Raw genomic sequence first — 15939 nt, 5'->3', positions numbered from 1 at the left:
AACTAAAAGTGGGAACCAGTACTTGTTAACCATAATTGATGTGTTCACCAGGTTTTCGGAGGCAATTCCATTATGGAGTAGCAAGGCAAAAAGGGTAGTAGAGGAGTCAGTAGCTTTCTTCACATGGTATGTGCTACCCAGAGATTCAGTCGGACCAAGGGTCAAGTTTTACTGCTAACTGTTTGAGGAGGATATGGATAGCTTAGATATACAGCACTTTAAATCCAGTGTATAGCATCCTGAATCCCAGGGAGCTTTAGAAAGGTGGCATCAGACCTTGAAAACCTTTTTTTCGAGAGCATACTGTCAGCATTACTCGAATGGTTGGGATAAAGGTATCCTTATTGTTTGCTATTAGAGTTGCCACAAATAAATCTATTCAGTTCACTCCCTTCGAGTTAATATTCAGGCATGAAGTGAAAGGCCCTTTGAAATTAAAGAAAAATTGACAGGACCAAAGTCTGAGATCTCACACTTGGATTATGTATCGGAAGTGAGGGAGAGATTAAATTGAGTAGGTGAGGTAGCTAAACAGCACCTAAAGAGGGCACAGCGGCAAATGAAGCAGGTGGCAGATAAAAGCTCTGAGACTCTGACGTTTTCCCGAGGGGATAACGTGTTGGTACTGTAACCAGCCATAGCAGATCCCTTCAAAGCCAGGTTTAGTGGTCCCTACCAAATTGAGAAAAAGTTGAGTCAGGTGAACTATCTAATAAAGATGCCAGATAGGGGGGAAAGAAAATGTATCTGGTATGTCATGTGACCATGTTGGAACCGTAATTAGATGAGAGAGAAAGAACTGGCGAAACAGGCGTTAGTTACTGCCCCGTAGAGTGAGGAATCAAATCCAGATTATATGGATTTTGACGTGCTTCGAATTTTGATGTGATTTAAAAAATGAAGTCCTTGAGGAGTGGGATAGATTAGTAAGTTATCTGTTTCAGGAGCACAGAATGGAGTTGAAAGATTTGTTACTGCAGTATAAGGACATATGTAAGAATCAGATGGGGAGGACTAATGTTATTGTATGTGAAGTAGACATAGGCAATACTGCTCCGATAAAACAACACCCCTATTGGCTTAATCCTCTCAAAGCCAGACAGGACCAGAAGAAGTGGAGGCCATGATTGATGAGGACATCATCGAACCAAGCCAGAGCGAGTGGGCTTCGCTGATCTTCTTAGTTCCCAAACCGGATGGGACTCGACGATTCTGCGTGAATTATCAGAAGGTCAATGCTGTTACAAAATCAGACTCCTATCCAATTCCTAGATTGGAGGACTGTATTGAGAAAGTCAGACAAGCCAGTTACATCACCAAGTTGGACTTAATGTGTGGTTACTGGCAGGTACCTTTTATCAGAGGCTTCGAAAGAAATTTGTGTTTGTAACCCAAAATGGGCTATATCAGTTTAAAGTGATGTCCTTTGGAATGAAGAACGCACCCATCACGTTCCAAAGACTCATGAACAGGGTTGTGGCTGGGTTAGTAAACTGTGCCGTCTATTTGGACGACATAGAGATCTTTAAGTCCTGGAATGATCACATGGTACAGTTGGCAGAGCTCTTTGAATGTCTGAAAAGCAAAACTGGTGATAAACTTAAATAAAACTGAATTTGCAAAAGCAGAGGTGACGTTTTTGGGACATAACATCAGTCATGAAAGGTTCACCCCACAGAATGCAAAGACAAAAGCCATCAAGGCATTTCCATGACCAGCCTCTAAGAAAGAGGTGCTTCGATTCTTAAGACTCAGTGGATTCTACCAGAAGTTTGTTCAATGTCAGCAGTGTAGTAGCACCGTTAACTGATTTGCTGAAGAAGAACACAAAGTTTCGGTGGACAGAACCATGCCAGGAAGCATTCGACCATTTGATATCAATATTAACCACTAAACCAGTTTTAGCTACACCAAACTTTTCAAAACCTTTTAAAGTCGCCATCGATGCTAGTGACGTAGGAGTTGGAGCTGCACTGCTACAGGAAGATGAGGGTGGGATTGAACTGCTAGTTGGTTACTTTTTGAAGAAGATCAACATCACCAGAGGAAATGCTCCACAATCAAAAAAGAACTATTGAGTTTGGTACTGGCCTTATAACATTTTAATGTGTATGTTACCAACAATGTGTCAAAGATGGTGGTGTACATGGATCACATTCCTCTTACATTCTTAGATTGTTTTAAAGACAAGAATATGAGACTACTTCATTGGAGGCTTATGTTAGGGACTTTAATATTAAAAATCTTACATGTTTCAGGTCGTAAGAATGTAATCGCAGATGTGTTATCGCAGATTTAACTGATAAAGTTTGGATGAGATTTGTCTTTAATGTTATTTTCATATATACAGTTATATGGGAAGAAGTTAAGGTGAACTTAGATGAAAATTATCAGTATGTTAGGGTAATGTATTTACAGAATAGAAAAAATGAAGCCATCTTTTCATTATGATTTTTTTTCTGGGGGGTGGGGGGCAGTGTTATAAAGATGAGTGTACTATACTTAAGAGTTTAAAAGCTAGCAGAACTACCTGACAGCGCCACGTGTTCTGAATAAGATACAATTTAACGTATTGTCCAGCATCTAGGGTATTTGGTTACCCAGGCACAAAACCAAACTTGGTAGGCCAATCAGTTTAAATGATACCCTCCAAAAAAAACTAAACTTCAATCCCGTTTTGAATTTAGTATATTGACAATATTACAAGCAAATGACATCATCTGATGCTTTAGCGGTATAAGACCGGGAAAATTGAACAGTTGGAGGAGAACTGCCAAAAGACCAACAGATGTAGGCGGCTAGTAAGAATTCCTCTGAGAGGTACCTGTCTAGAGAAGGAGTTTGCACAGAGACCAACATCAACACAGTCCTGGAGAGTATCTCTACAGAAGTAGAACAATGGCTGGCTGGTTTTGAAATTTGAATTTCTTTTGGTAAATCTTACTCTGGGTGGGAGGTGGAGGTGGTTATCAGACTAGTATTGTAGAAGGGAAAGTAAAAGATAGTTGTTAGTTAATTATTCTCTGTTATACTTTCAGAATTGAAGTTTTTAATTTTTACTTTAAATAGTTCTTGGCCTCGAATTTTCAGATTACTGCATGGGATAAATTGTTTTGTGTTGCTAGTTTAAATTAAGCAGGAGGGTTTACCCCGTGTCATAACAATGGGAATTTTTATTTTACTTTAAGCATCTAAAACAGTAGTTTATAAAGTGTAGGGGGAAGCAGTATTTTGCTCTGAAGTCAATACATTGCAGCTAAATCTAACTGAAAATGAAAAAGCCGCACAGCAGATGGTCAGTGTTGATCCCACAAGATTTGTGCATTGCTGTAGGGCTGGATCTGATGTCAGTGCAGCCTATGAAATGTTATTTACGAATACTTCCAGCAGTTTGGAAACTCTTTCACCAGCCAGAATGCTTATTTATAATTGACCATTGAACAACCAGCAGCTGGTTGGGGAAGAGCATGTGTTGTTGCTAATAATTTGGAAATTATGAAATGTCAGAGATGCAAGGAATAACTCAAGGCGACGTCTAAGTGAATTCAATATAATTAGTCGTGTTTATAAGAGAAACAAATGTTATTAAATGACAAATTTTCAAAATCTAATGGCTGCTAAATGTGTTAAAGAAAGATTTACATCTTATGCTGTGCTTTTCTTGATCACAGGATGTTTTCAAGTGCTTTTCAGCAAATGAAGTATTCTTGAAACATCAACACTATTGTAATGTAGGAGCTGAGACACCTACTTTTTGTAGAGGGGTCTTCCTCAAATAGCATTGTGGCAATGACTAAACTTTTTTTTTTAAACTGATGGTGATTGAGATTTAAGCATTGAACAAAACACCCCTATTTGTAACAAATAGTAAATTAGAATAATCAGATCCCTACAATGTGGAAATTGGCCCTTCAGCCCAACAAGTCCACACTGACCCTCGGAAAAGTAACCCACCCATGACCGTTTTCCCTACCCTACATTACCCCTAAACCTAATGCATCGAACCTACACGAAACTGAATACTATGGGCAATTTAGCATGGCCAATTCACCTAACCTGCGCACATCTTTGGATTATGGGAGGAAACTGGAGGAAACTCACGCAGACACAGGGAGAATGTGCAAGCTCCAAACAGACCTGGGTCCCTGACGCTGTGAGACAGCAGTGCTTGCCATTGAATGTGTTGAATAAAGCAAGAGAGAGCCATATATCTATTTGCTGGCAACGCTAGGTTGGATAAAAAAAAACCTGCAGATGCTGGATGGTATTCTAAAGAACTTAGACTGAAACATAAAGTTTTAAAGGAACTTTTAAAGGTTGAGTTGTGACAACTGCAAAACTCAGATCAATGTGGAGAAAGTGTGAAGTCATTGACTTTCTTTCTAAGAAAGATAGATACGAATACTTTCTAAGTAGCAAGAAGATAGTAACTGTTATGACAGCATATAATTGTAATGATTCTGGATTAGTGGTGCTGGAAGAGCACAGCAGTTCAGGCAGCATCCAAGGAGCTTTGGATGCTGCCTGCCTGAACTGCTGTGCTCTTCCAGCACCACTAATCCAGAATCTGGTTTCCAGCATCTGCAGTCATTGTTTTTACCTATAATTGTAATGAGCAGAGAAATTTCAGAGTTCACGTACAGATATCGAGAGGCTAGTAAATGGGTTTTATATGGGTGCTGAGCCTCGTTTAATCAAAATTTCAAACCGAAGATTATTAAATCCTTGTTAGGCAAGTGTACTTAGCATTATAAAATCAAGTTGAATTGATAGTTTGTCATTATGAGGGCTGGTCTAATTGAATGGCAAAATGAGCTCTTCAAGATGAAACACCAACTTATCTTCCTGTGTTCATTTTTAAGTCACTTTCAGCTTTTCCATCACTTATCTGTGGAATGAAAATGAAATCTCTGAATAAAATTATTCAGATAGTTGGTTTTTTTTTAGTGCTTGTACTGATGCACAACGATTGTGCAACTGTAACAGCTATTTTCAATTCTGCAGTAAGTGTTTATCGTGTATATTTGTTGATCGTTTCTGTTTGTTTCTCAGTACACAGTAATGGTGGGAAACCAGCACCACCCCCACTGCCACCCGTTAGGTCATCCAGTACGGAACTTACAAGCAGAAGCCAGCATATACCCGGCCTGACCTGGACATCGCTGCACTCTGTTCCTCCCCCACCCCCACCGGCACCACTAGTACCACCACCACCTTTGCCACTTAAAGTTCGACAAGGAGCTTTGACTACACAGTCACCAATCTATGGTAATTATAGACAATGTTTTGACTTTAAGCAAGTGTAAGATGTCCATAATTCAATTGAACCTCAAACTAAAATTCTTTCTTTTTGCTTAATAATCTAAAAATTTAACTTGGAGTGGAACTTGAAACCATATACACTATAATCCTGTGCCAAGGTTGACGTCAAGGTGAGTGCTTGCTGGTGGATGAGATCAGCAGTAGTTCAAATGTCCACCTCCAAAAGGCAATTGTTTCATCTAGTTATTAATATGGAAGTTCTGCATATCATTTCCTGCCAGCCATACTGGTGTGCCAGATATTAAATGGAGGCTTTTTTCTTTAGAAAAGTTAGGCTTGTTTGAAATGGATATTAAATATATACAGATGTAATATATTCTAAAGAACTTGCATTTGCCTCCTTCAAAATATTACAAAGCACTTCAAAACTGGAAGATTATTTAAGAAGCATACTTACTGCTGTATAAACTTACCCCTCCCATCACAATCTCTTTCCAACCTAAGTTGTGGCTGGCCTAAGTATTTCAGTAAATCATAATTACAAATAGTCACAAGAAGGTTGACTAGATAATCTGTTTTATGGTATTGGTTGAGGGGAAAATGTTGACCAGAATACTGGAAAAATCTGGCTGTTCTTCAAATAGAATTACAGACCATTTTACATCCACCTAATCACATGATAAGAGTCTTGCTTTAATGACCTATCTAAAAGACAAGACCTTTCACAGTGCAGCTTTCCCTCAGTACTGCATTGAATATCAGGTTCAATTATTTAAGCAAGCCCTGGTGTGAAATTTAACCCAACACCTTTTGACTCTGAAGGGATGGGCCTACCTTCAAACCAAGTTAACAATGATCTCTGGCCAGTGATCTCTGGATTGTCTGCACACACATGATACAAGATATCAAAACCCTATGGAAGTTTTGGAGCATTGACCCCTCCCCTCCCAATACCTACAGCAATGGGATTGACTCTTAACTGTTCTCTGAAAAAGGCCAAGCAAGCCACTCTGTCGCATCAAACGATTACAAAGTTTAATGACAAGAAAGAAACTGGACAGCAAACACTGGCATCGGCTTGGCTACTGGAAATGGCAAGGGGAGGCAGTAGCTTAATGGTTTTATTGCAGGACTGTTGAGACTGAGATATTGTTCTGGGGAACCGGGTCGAATTCCAACAGCAGATGGTGGAATTTGAATTTGAGTGATCAAAATTTAGAATTAAGAGTCTAATGATGACCATTCATCCATTGTAAATTGTTGGAAAGCCCTTCTGGCTCACTAATTTCCTTTTGAGGAAAGGAAGCTGCCATCCTTACCTAGTCTGGCCTAGACCTCAGACTCTCAGCAATGTGGCTGACTCTGAACTGACCTCTCTGCAATTAGGGATGGGCAATAAATGCTGAACTCGTCAGTGATACCCACATCCTGTGGATGAATAAAGATACACAAACGCAGCCCTCAAAGTACTCCTTACCAATATTTAAGATCTTGTGCCAAATTTGGGAGACTCCTCCCACGGACTAGTAGAACAACAGCCTGATCCACTTGTACTCGTGGAATTTATATAACATCTGAGACTCCACAATTACCATCAGTGAGTACATCCGTCAGGATAAATGGGAAGCCTATGGATGGCACTGTGGTATGCAGTCAAAAAGGAGATGCCCTGGAAGTCCTGAACATTGACTCTAGACCCCATTAGGTCTCTTGTTATCAGACTGAAAATGGGGATGGAAGTCTCTTGCTGATTATCATCTAAACACCCATCACCCTCTCCGTTGATGAATCACTATTCTCTATGTTGAACACCAATGAAAAGAAGAACTTGTGGTGGAAATGGCACAAAATGTACTCTGGGAGTGATCTATAATATTCACACTATTATTGATCGAGCTGGTCAAGTCCAAAAGGATATAGCTGCTGGACTGCATCAGCAACAAGTGGCGAGATAACCAACCAGGAGGAAATATGTAATTGACCTTGTACTCCCTCATCTACTTGCAGCAGGTGCATCTGTCCATGAGAATATTGGGAGAAGTGACTACTAAGGGCTCTTATGGCAAAATGGAAGTGTCAATCCCTGGACCAGGAGGCCTGGGTTCAAGTCCCACCTGCTCCAGAGTTATGTAATTTATGTTGATTTGAAAAATGTTAAATTTTCTTTTAAAAATTAGAAGTGATAACTACATTATCATTGCATAGTCAAAGTCCTGTCTTCACACTGGATACCGGTCATTATGACTGTGCTAAATAGGATGAATTTTGAACAGACCTAGCAACTGAATAATGGACATGGCATGAGGTGTTGTGGGCCACCAACAGTGGAACCGTTAATCATTCTACCATTTCATATCAAGCTGGGAGATTAACTTTAGTTCAGTGAAAGATGCTATGGACCAGACCAGACACCCTTCAAATTATTTTCAGAAGGTAGCCTACACTCTAATCCTTTCTTAATTCAAAGGTAGATGTGAAGTGGGTGTTCCAGATGTGATGTGACTGGTCAAACCATTCGACGTTAAGCAAAACAATTTAGTTAGATACTATAATTAAAATACAAACAAAAGGAAGGAATTTAGAATAACAAAATAATAGATGCAGTAACTATTATTAACTTACTGTTCCAATACAGCAACACCCCATAAACACACCCCTGGGCAAAAAGGTAAATTTAGACACAGATTCTTACATCCCACTCAACATCAAGAGACATTCAGAGAAAGTCCGTAAGAAATCATTTACTGAAGCTCCAACTCTTCTGGCACCCAAACAGCTTCCACTGCTGCAGCTGAAAATAAAACTGGAAAACCTGATCTTGGAGAACTGGCCATTTCCTTTCCATTGTTACATGTGTTTTACGTCTGCTGCATCCAGTTATGAATTGTCATGGACAGTTAAACAACTAGCAGGAAGTGAAGTCTCCACAAATATCCCCATTCTCAACATTGGAGGAGTTGAGCACATCAATACAGAAGACAAGCTGAAGTATATACATCTATCTTTGGTCTGAAGAGCCAAGTGGATGTTCCATCATGGCCTCCTCTTGAGGTCCTAAGCATCACAGATGTCAGTCTTCAACTGCTGTGCTCTTCCAGCACCACTAATCTAGAATCTGGTTTCCAGCATCTGCAGTCATTATTTTTACTTCAACTGATTTCAGTTTGCTTTATAATATATTGAGGAATGGCTGAAGATACACCTCATCCTGACTTGGAACAATGTTGCTGATCCTTCATTGTCACTGGGTCAAAAACCAGGAAATCCCTTCCAAACAGCACCATGCATGTGTTACGATACAGCGGGGTGAACCCTCCTGCTAATTAAATCAAACATCCCGAAAAGCTCACTTCTAGTAATCTGTTTAAAGTATGGATGACAGAACTCCTAAATTCTACTATTTAAAGAAAAAAAATCAATTTATTCTTTAACACTAAAAGTGAGCATTAAACAACAACTATTTACAACTCTTAAGCAGCCTCTGTTTTAAATTAGATTAGATTAGATTACTTAGTGTGGAAACAGGCCCTTCAGCCCATCAAGTCCACACCGACCCGCAACCCACCCAGACCCATTCCCCTACATTTACCCCTTCACCTCACTCTACGGGCAATTTAGCATGGCCAATTCACCTAACCTGCACATTTTTGGACTGTGGGAGGAAACCGGAGCACCCGGAGGAAACCCACGCAGACACTGGGAGAATGTGCAAACTCCACACAGTCAGTCGCCTGAGGCGGGAATTGAACCCAGGTCTCTGGCGCTGTGAGGCAGCAGTGCCAACCACTGTGCCACCGTGCTGCCCACGGCAGATATTTGTTAACTGCCTCCAACTCTATAACAATATATTGTTCTAACAAAACCTCATGTTAAAATTAAATCAACCTAATTTCAAAGCCACACAGAGGCTGTCATCTATGGTGTCCTCCTCCTGTCGGCTGACTATCTCCCTGGGTTGTCTTGTCTTTTACTGCAAAGAAGTTTCATATGGAAAAGGTACCTTTTGATAGTGTGTTTTGAGTGGCCGTTTACTCTGTCTAACTTTCAAAATGCCTGCAGCTTTCTATCCCAAACATCAGATCGTCTCATTGCTTTGAGGTTGGCAGAAACCATAAAATCAAAATAGATTGTTTTTTAGCAACTTGGGATATAATTTAAACAGGTTAAATTTCAATTGTTATCAAAATAGCAATCAACTGTGAGATCTGTTTCACAGCTAACTGTTAATATTTTCAATTTTCCAGTACACTGAGACTGCTAGCTAGTTATGACAGGCGCTTGTAAGCTCTCAGTGCAAAACAGCATTCACTCTCTCTCAAAGGTACACTACACACTTTCAACTTCATTACATGTTGCTACATCCCAAGGACTGCAGTGGTTCAAGAAGGCAACTCACCATGACTACTCCAAAGGCAATTACTGATGGGAAACAATACTGCGAAACCCACAGTCACTGAATGAAAAGAAAATCCACAGCTAATGATCGTGATGCAGTTCTGACCTGTAATTTTGAGTGAATAAAGGAATGTCATATAGCACTCATCACATGAAACAGTGGCTACTAGGCTGCTTTGTCACATTATTTTTTAATTGCAACAAATTAATGCCTGAACTTTAGGTTTCCTCTTCTTTTCAGCTTTCTACATCTCTTATGAAATGCTATTCAGCTGACTGCAGAAAATTGGAAGTAAAGCGCACAAAAGCATAATATTGCAGATATTGGAATTCTCTTTCCCCAACTCCCAAAAGGAGCTTCAGTTGCTAAAGGATCTCTTCTGTTCTTAACATTTACCCTTGGCGATCTGTTGCATTATTAGTGAACCTTTTGGGTGTGTGAGGAATGCACCATTTTTGATCCGTGAGTTCTTGAGTAAGACTTGAATGGGGGCTTCTGGCCTGGAGACAACAGTGCTACCCACTTAAACACTACTTCCTAGTCAACAGTAAACAGATATTGATTTGATTTTCCACACCTCAGGTTTTCCAAATCACTTACTGCTTCATCAAACAAAGTGGAAATTCAACCCTGAAACCTTTTAGCAGAATATGAACTTCATGCTAATGGAAACTGTATTCTAATTCAAGTGTTATCTGAAAAAAATCACCAGTGAACTAAAAATTGGCTTGTTTCTTATTTGGTTTTGATTTGTTTAATTTTTTGTTTTTCACAGATGACTTTGAGTCCAAGTATAATTTCCATTCAGTTGAAGACCTTCCATCTCCAGATGAGTATAAATCATTTCCCAGGATATATCCCAGCAAGCAACCAAGAGGTGAGCCCATTGTTGATTCAGTATTAATCTAAGTATAATCCTTGGGTCAATAAATGATTAATCAAATATACATGGTGGGGGATTGATGCCACTTGTTGAATTCAAAGGGTAGGGAAATTGGGCAGGATGTAAAATGTGATCAACTTGATTGCTTCAGATTTGTTATACAAACACTGACCAGGATGTTGCAGACCCACTTCCCCAATAATCTTTCATCTCCATAGTGGTGATCAGAAATTTATTTACCACTGGTTTAAAAAATATTTAAAGATCCAAAGGTCATAGAGTCATAGAGATGTACAGCCACAGAAACAGACCCTACGGTCCAACTCGTCCATGCCGACCAGATATCCCAACCCAATCTAGTCCCACCTGCCAGCACCCGGCCCATATCCCTCCAAACCCTTCCTATTCATATACCCATCCATTGAGGAATGGAATTCCAGAGACACTCAACTCTTGAGAAAATGTTTTATCCTCATCTGTACCTTAAATTGGTGCCCCCTTATTTTCAAACTATGACCCCCAAGTTTAGATTCTTCCACAAGAGGAACCATCCTTTCTCAACACCTGCCAGCACCCGGCCCATATCCCTCCAAACCCTTCCTATTCATATACCCATCCATTGAGGAATGGAATTCCAGAGACACTCAACTCTGAGAAAATGTTTTATCCTCATCTGTACCTTAAATTGGTGCCCCCTTATTTTCAAACTATGACCCGCAAGTTTAGATTCTTCCACAAGAGGAACCATCCTTTCTCAATCCACCTCAAGACCCCTGAGTATCTTATAGGTTTCAATGAAATAACCTCTGACTCTTCTAAAAACTCCAGAGGATACAGGCCGAGCCTGCCTAGTCTTTCCTCAATCCACGTGTTAATCTAATACATCTTTTCTGAACTGCTTCCAATACATTAACATCTTTCTGTAAGTATGGTGATCACTACTATACACCTTACTCCAAATATGGTCTTACCAATACCCTGTATAACTGAAGCAAACCTCCCTCCTCTTGCATTAATTTCCCCTTGTAATAAAACATGACGTTCTATTAGCTTTCCTGATTATTTGCTGTACCTGCATTCTAACCTTCTGAAATTCATACCTCGGGACACCCAGATTGCTTTGTGTTTCAAAGGTCTCACCATGGAGGTGCTATGCTTTTTTTTAGTCTTTCTGCCAAAATGAACAATTTCACGCTTTTCCACAATATATTCCATTTGCCAGGTTTTTGCCCAGTCACTGAATCTATCTCTCTGTGCACATTACAACTCATTTCCTGTTTCTTTCTCCTCAGCAAATTTAGTTCCCATGCTTCTGAACCCTTCATCCAAGTCATTTAGATAAATTATAAAGAGTTGAATCCCCAGCATCAAACCCTCTGGGCACTATACCTGCCACATCCTGTCAGCCTCATAAAAACCAGTTTATTCCTTCTATCTGCTTCCTGTTAGCCAGCCAATCTTCTATCATGCAATATTTCATCCCAACACTGCGGCTCTTTAGCCCATCAAGTCTTCACTGCCAAAGGCATACTACTGCCTACATTAGTCCCACTTTCCTGCACTAGGCCCATAGCATTGAATGCTATGACTCTTCTCTGTACCCTTTGGTGTAGCACATTATTAAATACCTTTTTGAGCTTGCAGTGCAATGCATCCCCTGGCTCCCCATCCATCGCGCAAGTTACTGCTTCAAAAAATTTCAAAAATTTGGTTAAACGGGATTTCCTTCTGATATACAGCACAAACCCTTCGGTCCAACTTGTCTGTGCTGACTGGACATATCATCTGATTTGGTCCTATTTGCCTGCATTTGGCCCATGTCCCTCTAACTCCTTTCAATTCATATACCATTCCAAACCATGTTGGCTCTGCCTGATTACCTTGGACATATCGAAGTGCCCTGTAATAACATCTTTAATTCTAGCTTCTAATATTTTTGCACTGACAGATGTTAACCCAACCGGCCTGTCATTTTCTGCTTTCTGTCTCCCTCCCTTTTTTTTTTGAATAAAGGAGTTACATTAGTTATTTTCCAACCTAAAAGTACTTTCCCCAAATTTAATGAATTTGGTAAATTCAAAGCAAAGAAACAGCGATAATGCTTCAAGTTCAAGATGAATTTTTTTTTTAAAAACTGAAGAATATCTGTTTCAATTTTCTCTAGTTGTGCCAGACCTGCTAAGTTTCTCCAATTTTCTCTTTATATTTCAGACCATTGTCTGGATTAAATTTAAAATTACTGTTTTCCCATCCATGAGTGTTTTTAAAATTGTAGCATGTTTTTTTTTTCTATGCAGTAATGTCCAGCAATTTCTTTTTCTTGTTTCAATACAGTAATTGAATTTAGTCCCAAAGTTGGGTTAAAACAGAAAGCTGGAGAAAGGAAAAAGCTAAGAATATATAGTGAAGAGAGCTGGTGTAAAAGGAAAAGTTTAGCACTCCTATTATGCTACATCAAATAGTGTAATATCAGATCTATTTCCGAGAGTCATGTTTGTGAACCTCTATGGTTGTGCTGTCTGATTTGTTCTGCTCTTGAAGCTTTGTTTTCCCAGACACAAGCACATGCCGGTCCTTGAACATTTCCACAGTTAATTCTTTTCTGAATTTAATGATGGTAAAACTGAACACTTTTTTAAGGCTTAACAAGATGGTTATATTGTAGTAAATTTAATGCATCAAATAGGCTTTAATCACTGAGCAGATTGTGTTCCTACTGAGAGCAAATATTCCAGATTGTTTCAATGAGGTTGGTTAGATACGTTTGTGTCAAATCATTGCAAGAGGTGTTTTTTTTTAGACTTATGGAATAATTGATTGATAAGGAATATGAAGTTGTGAATTAACTCATTTTAGGTAATAACTGAGCAGAACATAGTGGCTTTGTTATAACTCAACATCAATACTTTTAAATCAAATATCAACATTGAACGTTTAATTTAAGCAATTTCTCTGACTAAGAAAATGTACTTTACTGCCTGTTTGAGCAGGTTTTTGACCCCGGTGACACCATAGCTGAGCCTGTATCTCCCACATCTGATGTCCAATCACATGAAGCTTACTGTAAGTGGCAGTCGATAGCAATTAGGAATGGAACATCAGCTTATCTTGTTTCCTTCCCCAGTACAAGGCCACAGAGGGGAGCTGTAGAACTTTTACCACCATTTAGACCGAGGTCACCTCATCATGTAAACTTCAAGCAGGTAATCCTTTATCACCCAGTACCGTAGTTACCTCTGGAGAACATAGCTGGTTTTGTCTAGACTCATCAAGTGAGATGCATTAGTATGGGGAAATGCAGCAATTTTATGTGTCAGGTGCTGGACGAATATTTTCTTAAAATTTTAAGTATGCTGTAGATTAACTTTTCCAATGCCAAGTGGCAACCTGACAGCTATTTAATGTTAGTATCCTCTGTTAGTCTGAGACAGCTACATATGGGCTGATTGAAGAATGACTCTGAAACTATATACTTTCCGCTGGTTGGACTAGTCTCCAGGCTACCTGAACCAGTGAACTGCAGTCCGGTATCTATTTGATGTCCTTAGTCAAATACTAGCATGGTAATTATACCTAGATCTCTGAACAGATCTGCCTTTCCACTGGCATGATTGGCTGGCTAGCCAGGCAGGTTTAAAATGATTACAAAATCACTGTTGTTTTGGTTGCTTTATTCTTTGCCATTGCTGTTTTCCTACATACTATTTCCTTGGATGCAAGATGCTCCAGCGGTAAAGAACCATTTTGGGTATTGATAACATGTGCTTTTGTTCATATTTCTAACCACGAATGCAGAAAGTTACAAGCCTATAAAATAGACACTAAGTTACTCTGTATGAAACAATCATCGCTGTACTTGCTGAGCAGAGAAAATGCCCTATCTTTGAATTGCTAGTTTGGGGGTGCAGTGACTGTAGGGATTTGAGTATTTTTAAAATTGATACGTATATAATATCCACTAATATCAAGTTTCTGGGATTGATTACTGCTTCTCAAATTCACCTGGAGAAATGTTAAAGTGCAAGCTGCAAAGGTTGATAGGTGTGGGTATTGTGATGAACTGGGCTGGTTCCAAGCATGCTGCCTGCTTATTCTCATGAACACAATGTACAGCCAACACCTCCTGTGCTAATGAATGGCTGCACACCACAGCTGAATTCTGAATGTGTCCAAGGCAATCACCTGTTAAAGCTGGCCTGCATCGTTTAAAGCCAGACTGTGTCTTTAATTGGAGAGATGTTGCAGCTGAATCATGTTCTGGAAATCAGTTGAAGTCTGATTCTGACCTGGGAAAGGTGCACAGGAATGGTGCATTATGGGAAAGCACAGGGTCAAAGTCTGTCTGATCCTGCATTGGTCACCTCATTTTCAGAAGGTATGGAGGAGGAGGCATGCTCTACCCAGAGGGCCAGGAGTCTCTCTGGTAAATGAAAAAACAATGATTCTAGATAGGCATGACCTCGATGCTGCCTGAACTGCTGTGCTCTTCCAGCACCATTGATCCAGAATCTGGTTTCCAGCATCTGCAGTCATTGTTTTTACCTAGTTGATTTTAACCCTACTGCGAATCCTCTTGCAAGGATGCCTGCCTTCAAGAAGTTTTCCTCCTCTCTCTACAAGAATCTCAGGGAGTCCCTCTCTCACTGCAACTCCCAGGTCATTCCCTCAGCCCTGAAGCTCTTCAACCATGTTGTGAAACAAACTCGCTACCACAGCCACATTTGCTTCCTCAGTGCCTGCCTCCGGAACCAACTCATCCCACACGGACTCCGGACCACCTTTAAACCGGCAGCGTTCGGACCAGAACAGGACAAACAGTACAGACTACAAATTCAAAAACCCCAGCAACAGTTCTCCTTCAAGATCCTCCGTTCCATGCTCGCAGCAATGCGCCAGCACCTAACCTCTCTACAGTCTGCCCTGCCTCAGCTGAGGGCTACACTCTCTCAGAATTGCAAAGGACCCACTCTGTACTACATCCTCAGGAGAATTCATACTCTCAACAAACAGTATTTCAATTCCATCTCAAAATCAAAAACTAAGTACAACAAACTTTTATCCACCCACCTCCATAACCAGCGCTCCTCAAACATTCCAGAAGATTCCCCTGGCCTTGGAAATGCCATTAGCCACGTGGCTGATGCAGCTACCACCCCCACGCTGATTGATGATGTCACTTCTGCCCCCATCATGGCCACTCCCACAGCCACTTCCGGCCCTCACATCATCGCCGATGCCACATGCTCAGTGACATCCGCCACCCCTACTGCCGTGTCTGCCACCACTTCTGCCGCCACCAGCGCCACTCACCTGCATTCTGCTGACACGCCCCCCCACTGTCACTATCCCCATCCCCACCCCCCATAACCCCGAGGGGAACACTACCCCTGCTCATGCC

General features: G+C 40.4%; 1 protein-coding gene across 3 annotated transcripts in view; it reads left to right on the top strand.

The window, feature by feature from the left end:
- wipf3 (WAS/WASL interacting protein family member 3) overlaps positions 1–15939 on the top strand; it is a 105552-nt gene that overhangs the window by 73899 nt on the left and 15714 nt on the right. For 2 of the 3 annotated variants that reach the window (XM_043689519.1, XM_043689518.1), the window contains exons 7-8: positions 5053–5268; positions 10434–10535. In XM_043689519.1, coding sequence (XP_043545454.1) covers positions 5053–5268; positions 10434–10535 — 318 coding nt within the window. Of the gene's footprint in view, positions 1–5052; positions 5269–10433; positions 10536–13665; positions 13745–15939 lie in introns of all 3 variants that reach the window. The other variant, XM_043689520.1, reaches the window with a different exon arrangement.

The sequence above is a fragment of the Chiloscyllium plagiosum genome, chromosome 5, assembly GCF_004010195.1.
Source record: "Chiloscyllium plagiosum isolate BGI_BamShark_2017 chromosome 5, ASM401019v2, whole genome shotgun sequence".
In the NCBI taxonomy this organism is placed as follows: Eukaryota; Metazoa; Chordata; class Chondrichthyes; order Orectolobiformes; family Hemiscylliidae; genus Chiloscyllium; species Chiloscyllium plagiosum.
Note: the sequence above shows the minus strand (reverse complement) of the source record. Positions and strands in the feature narration are given on the sequence as shown.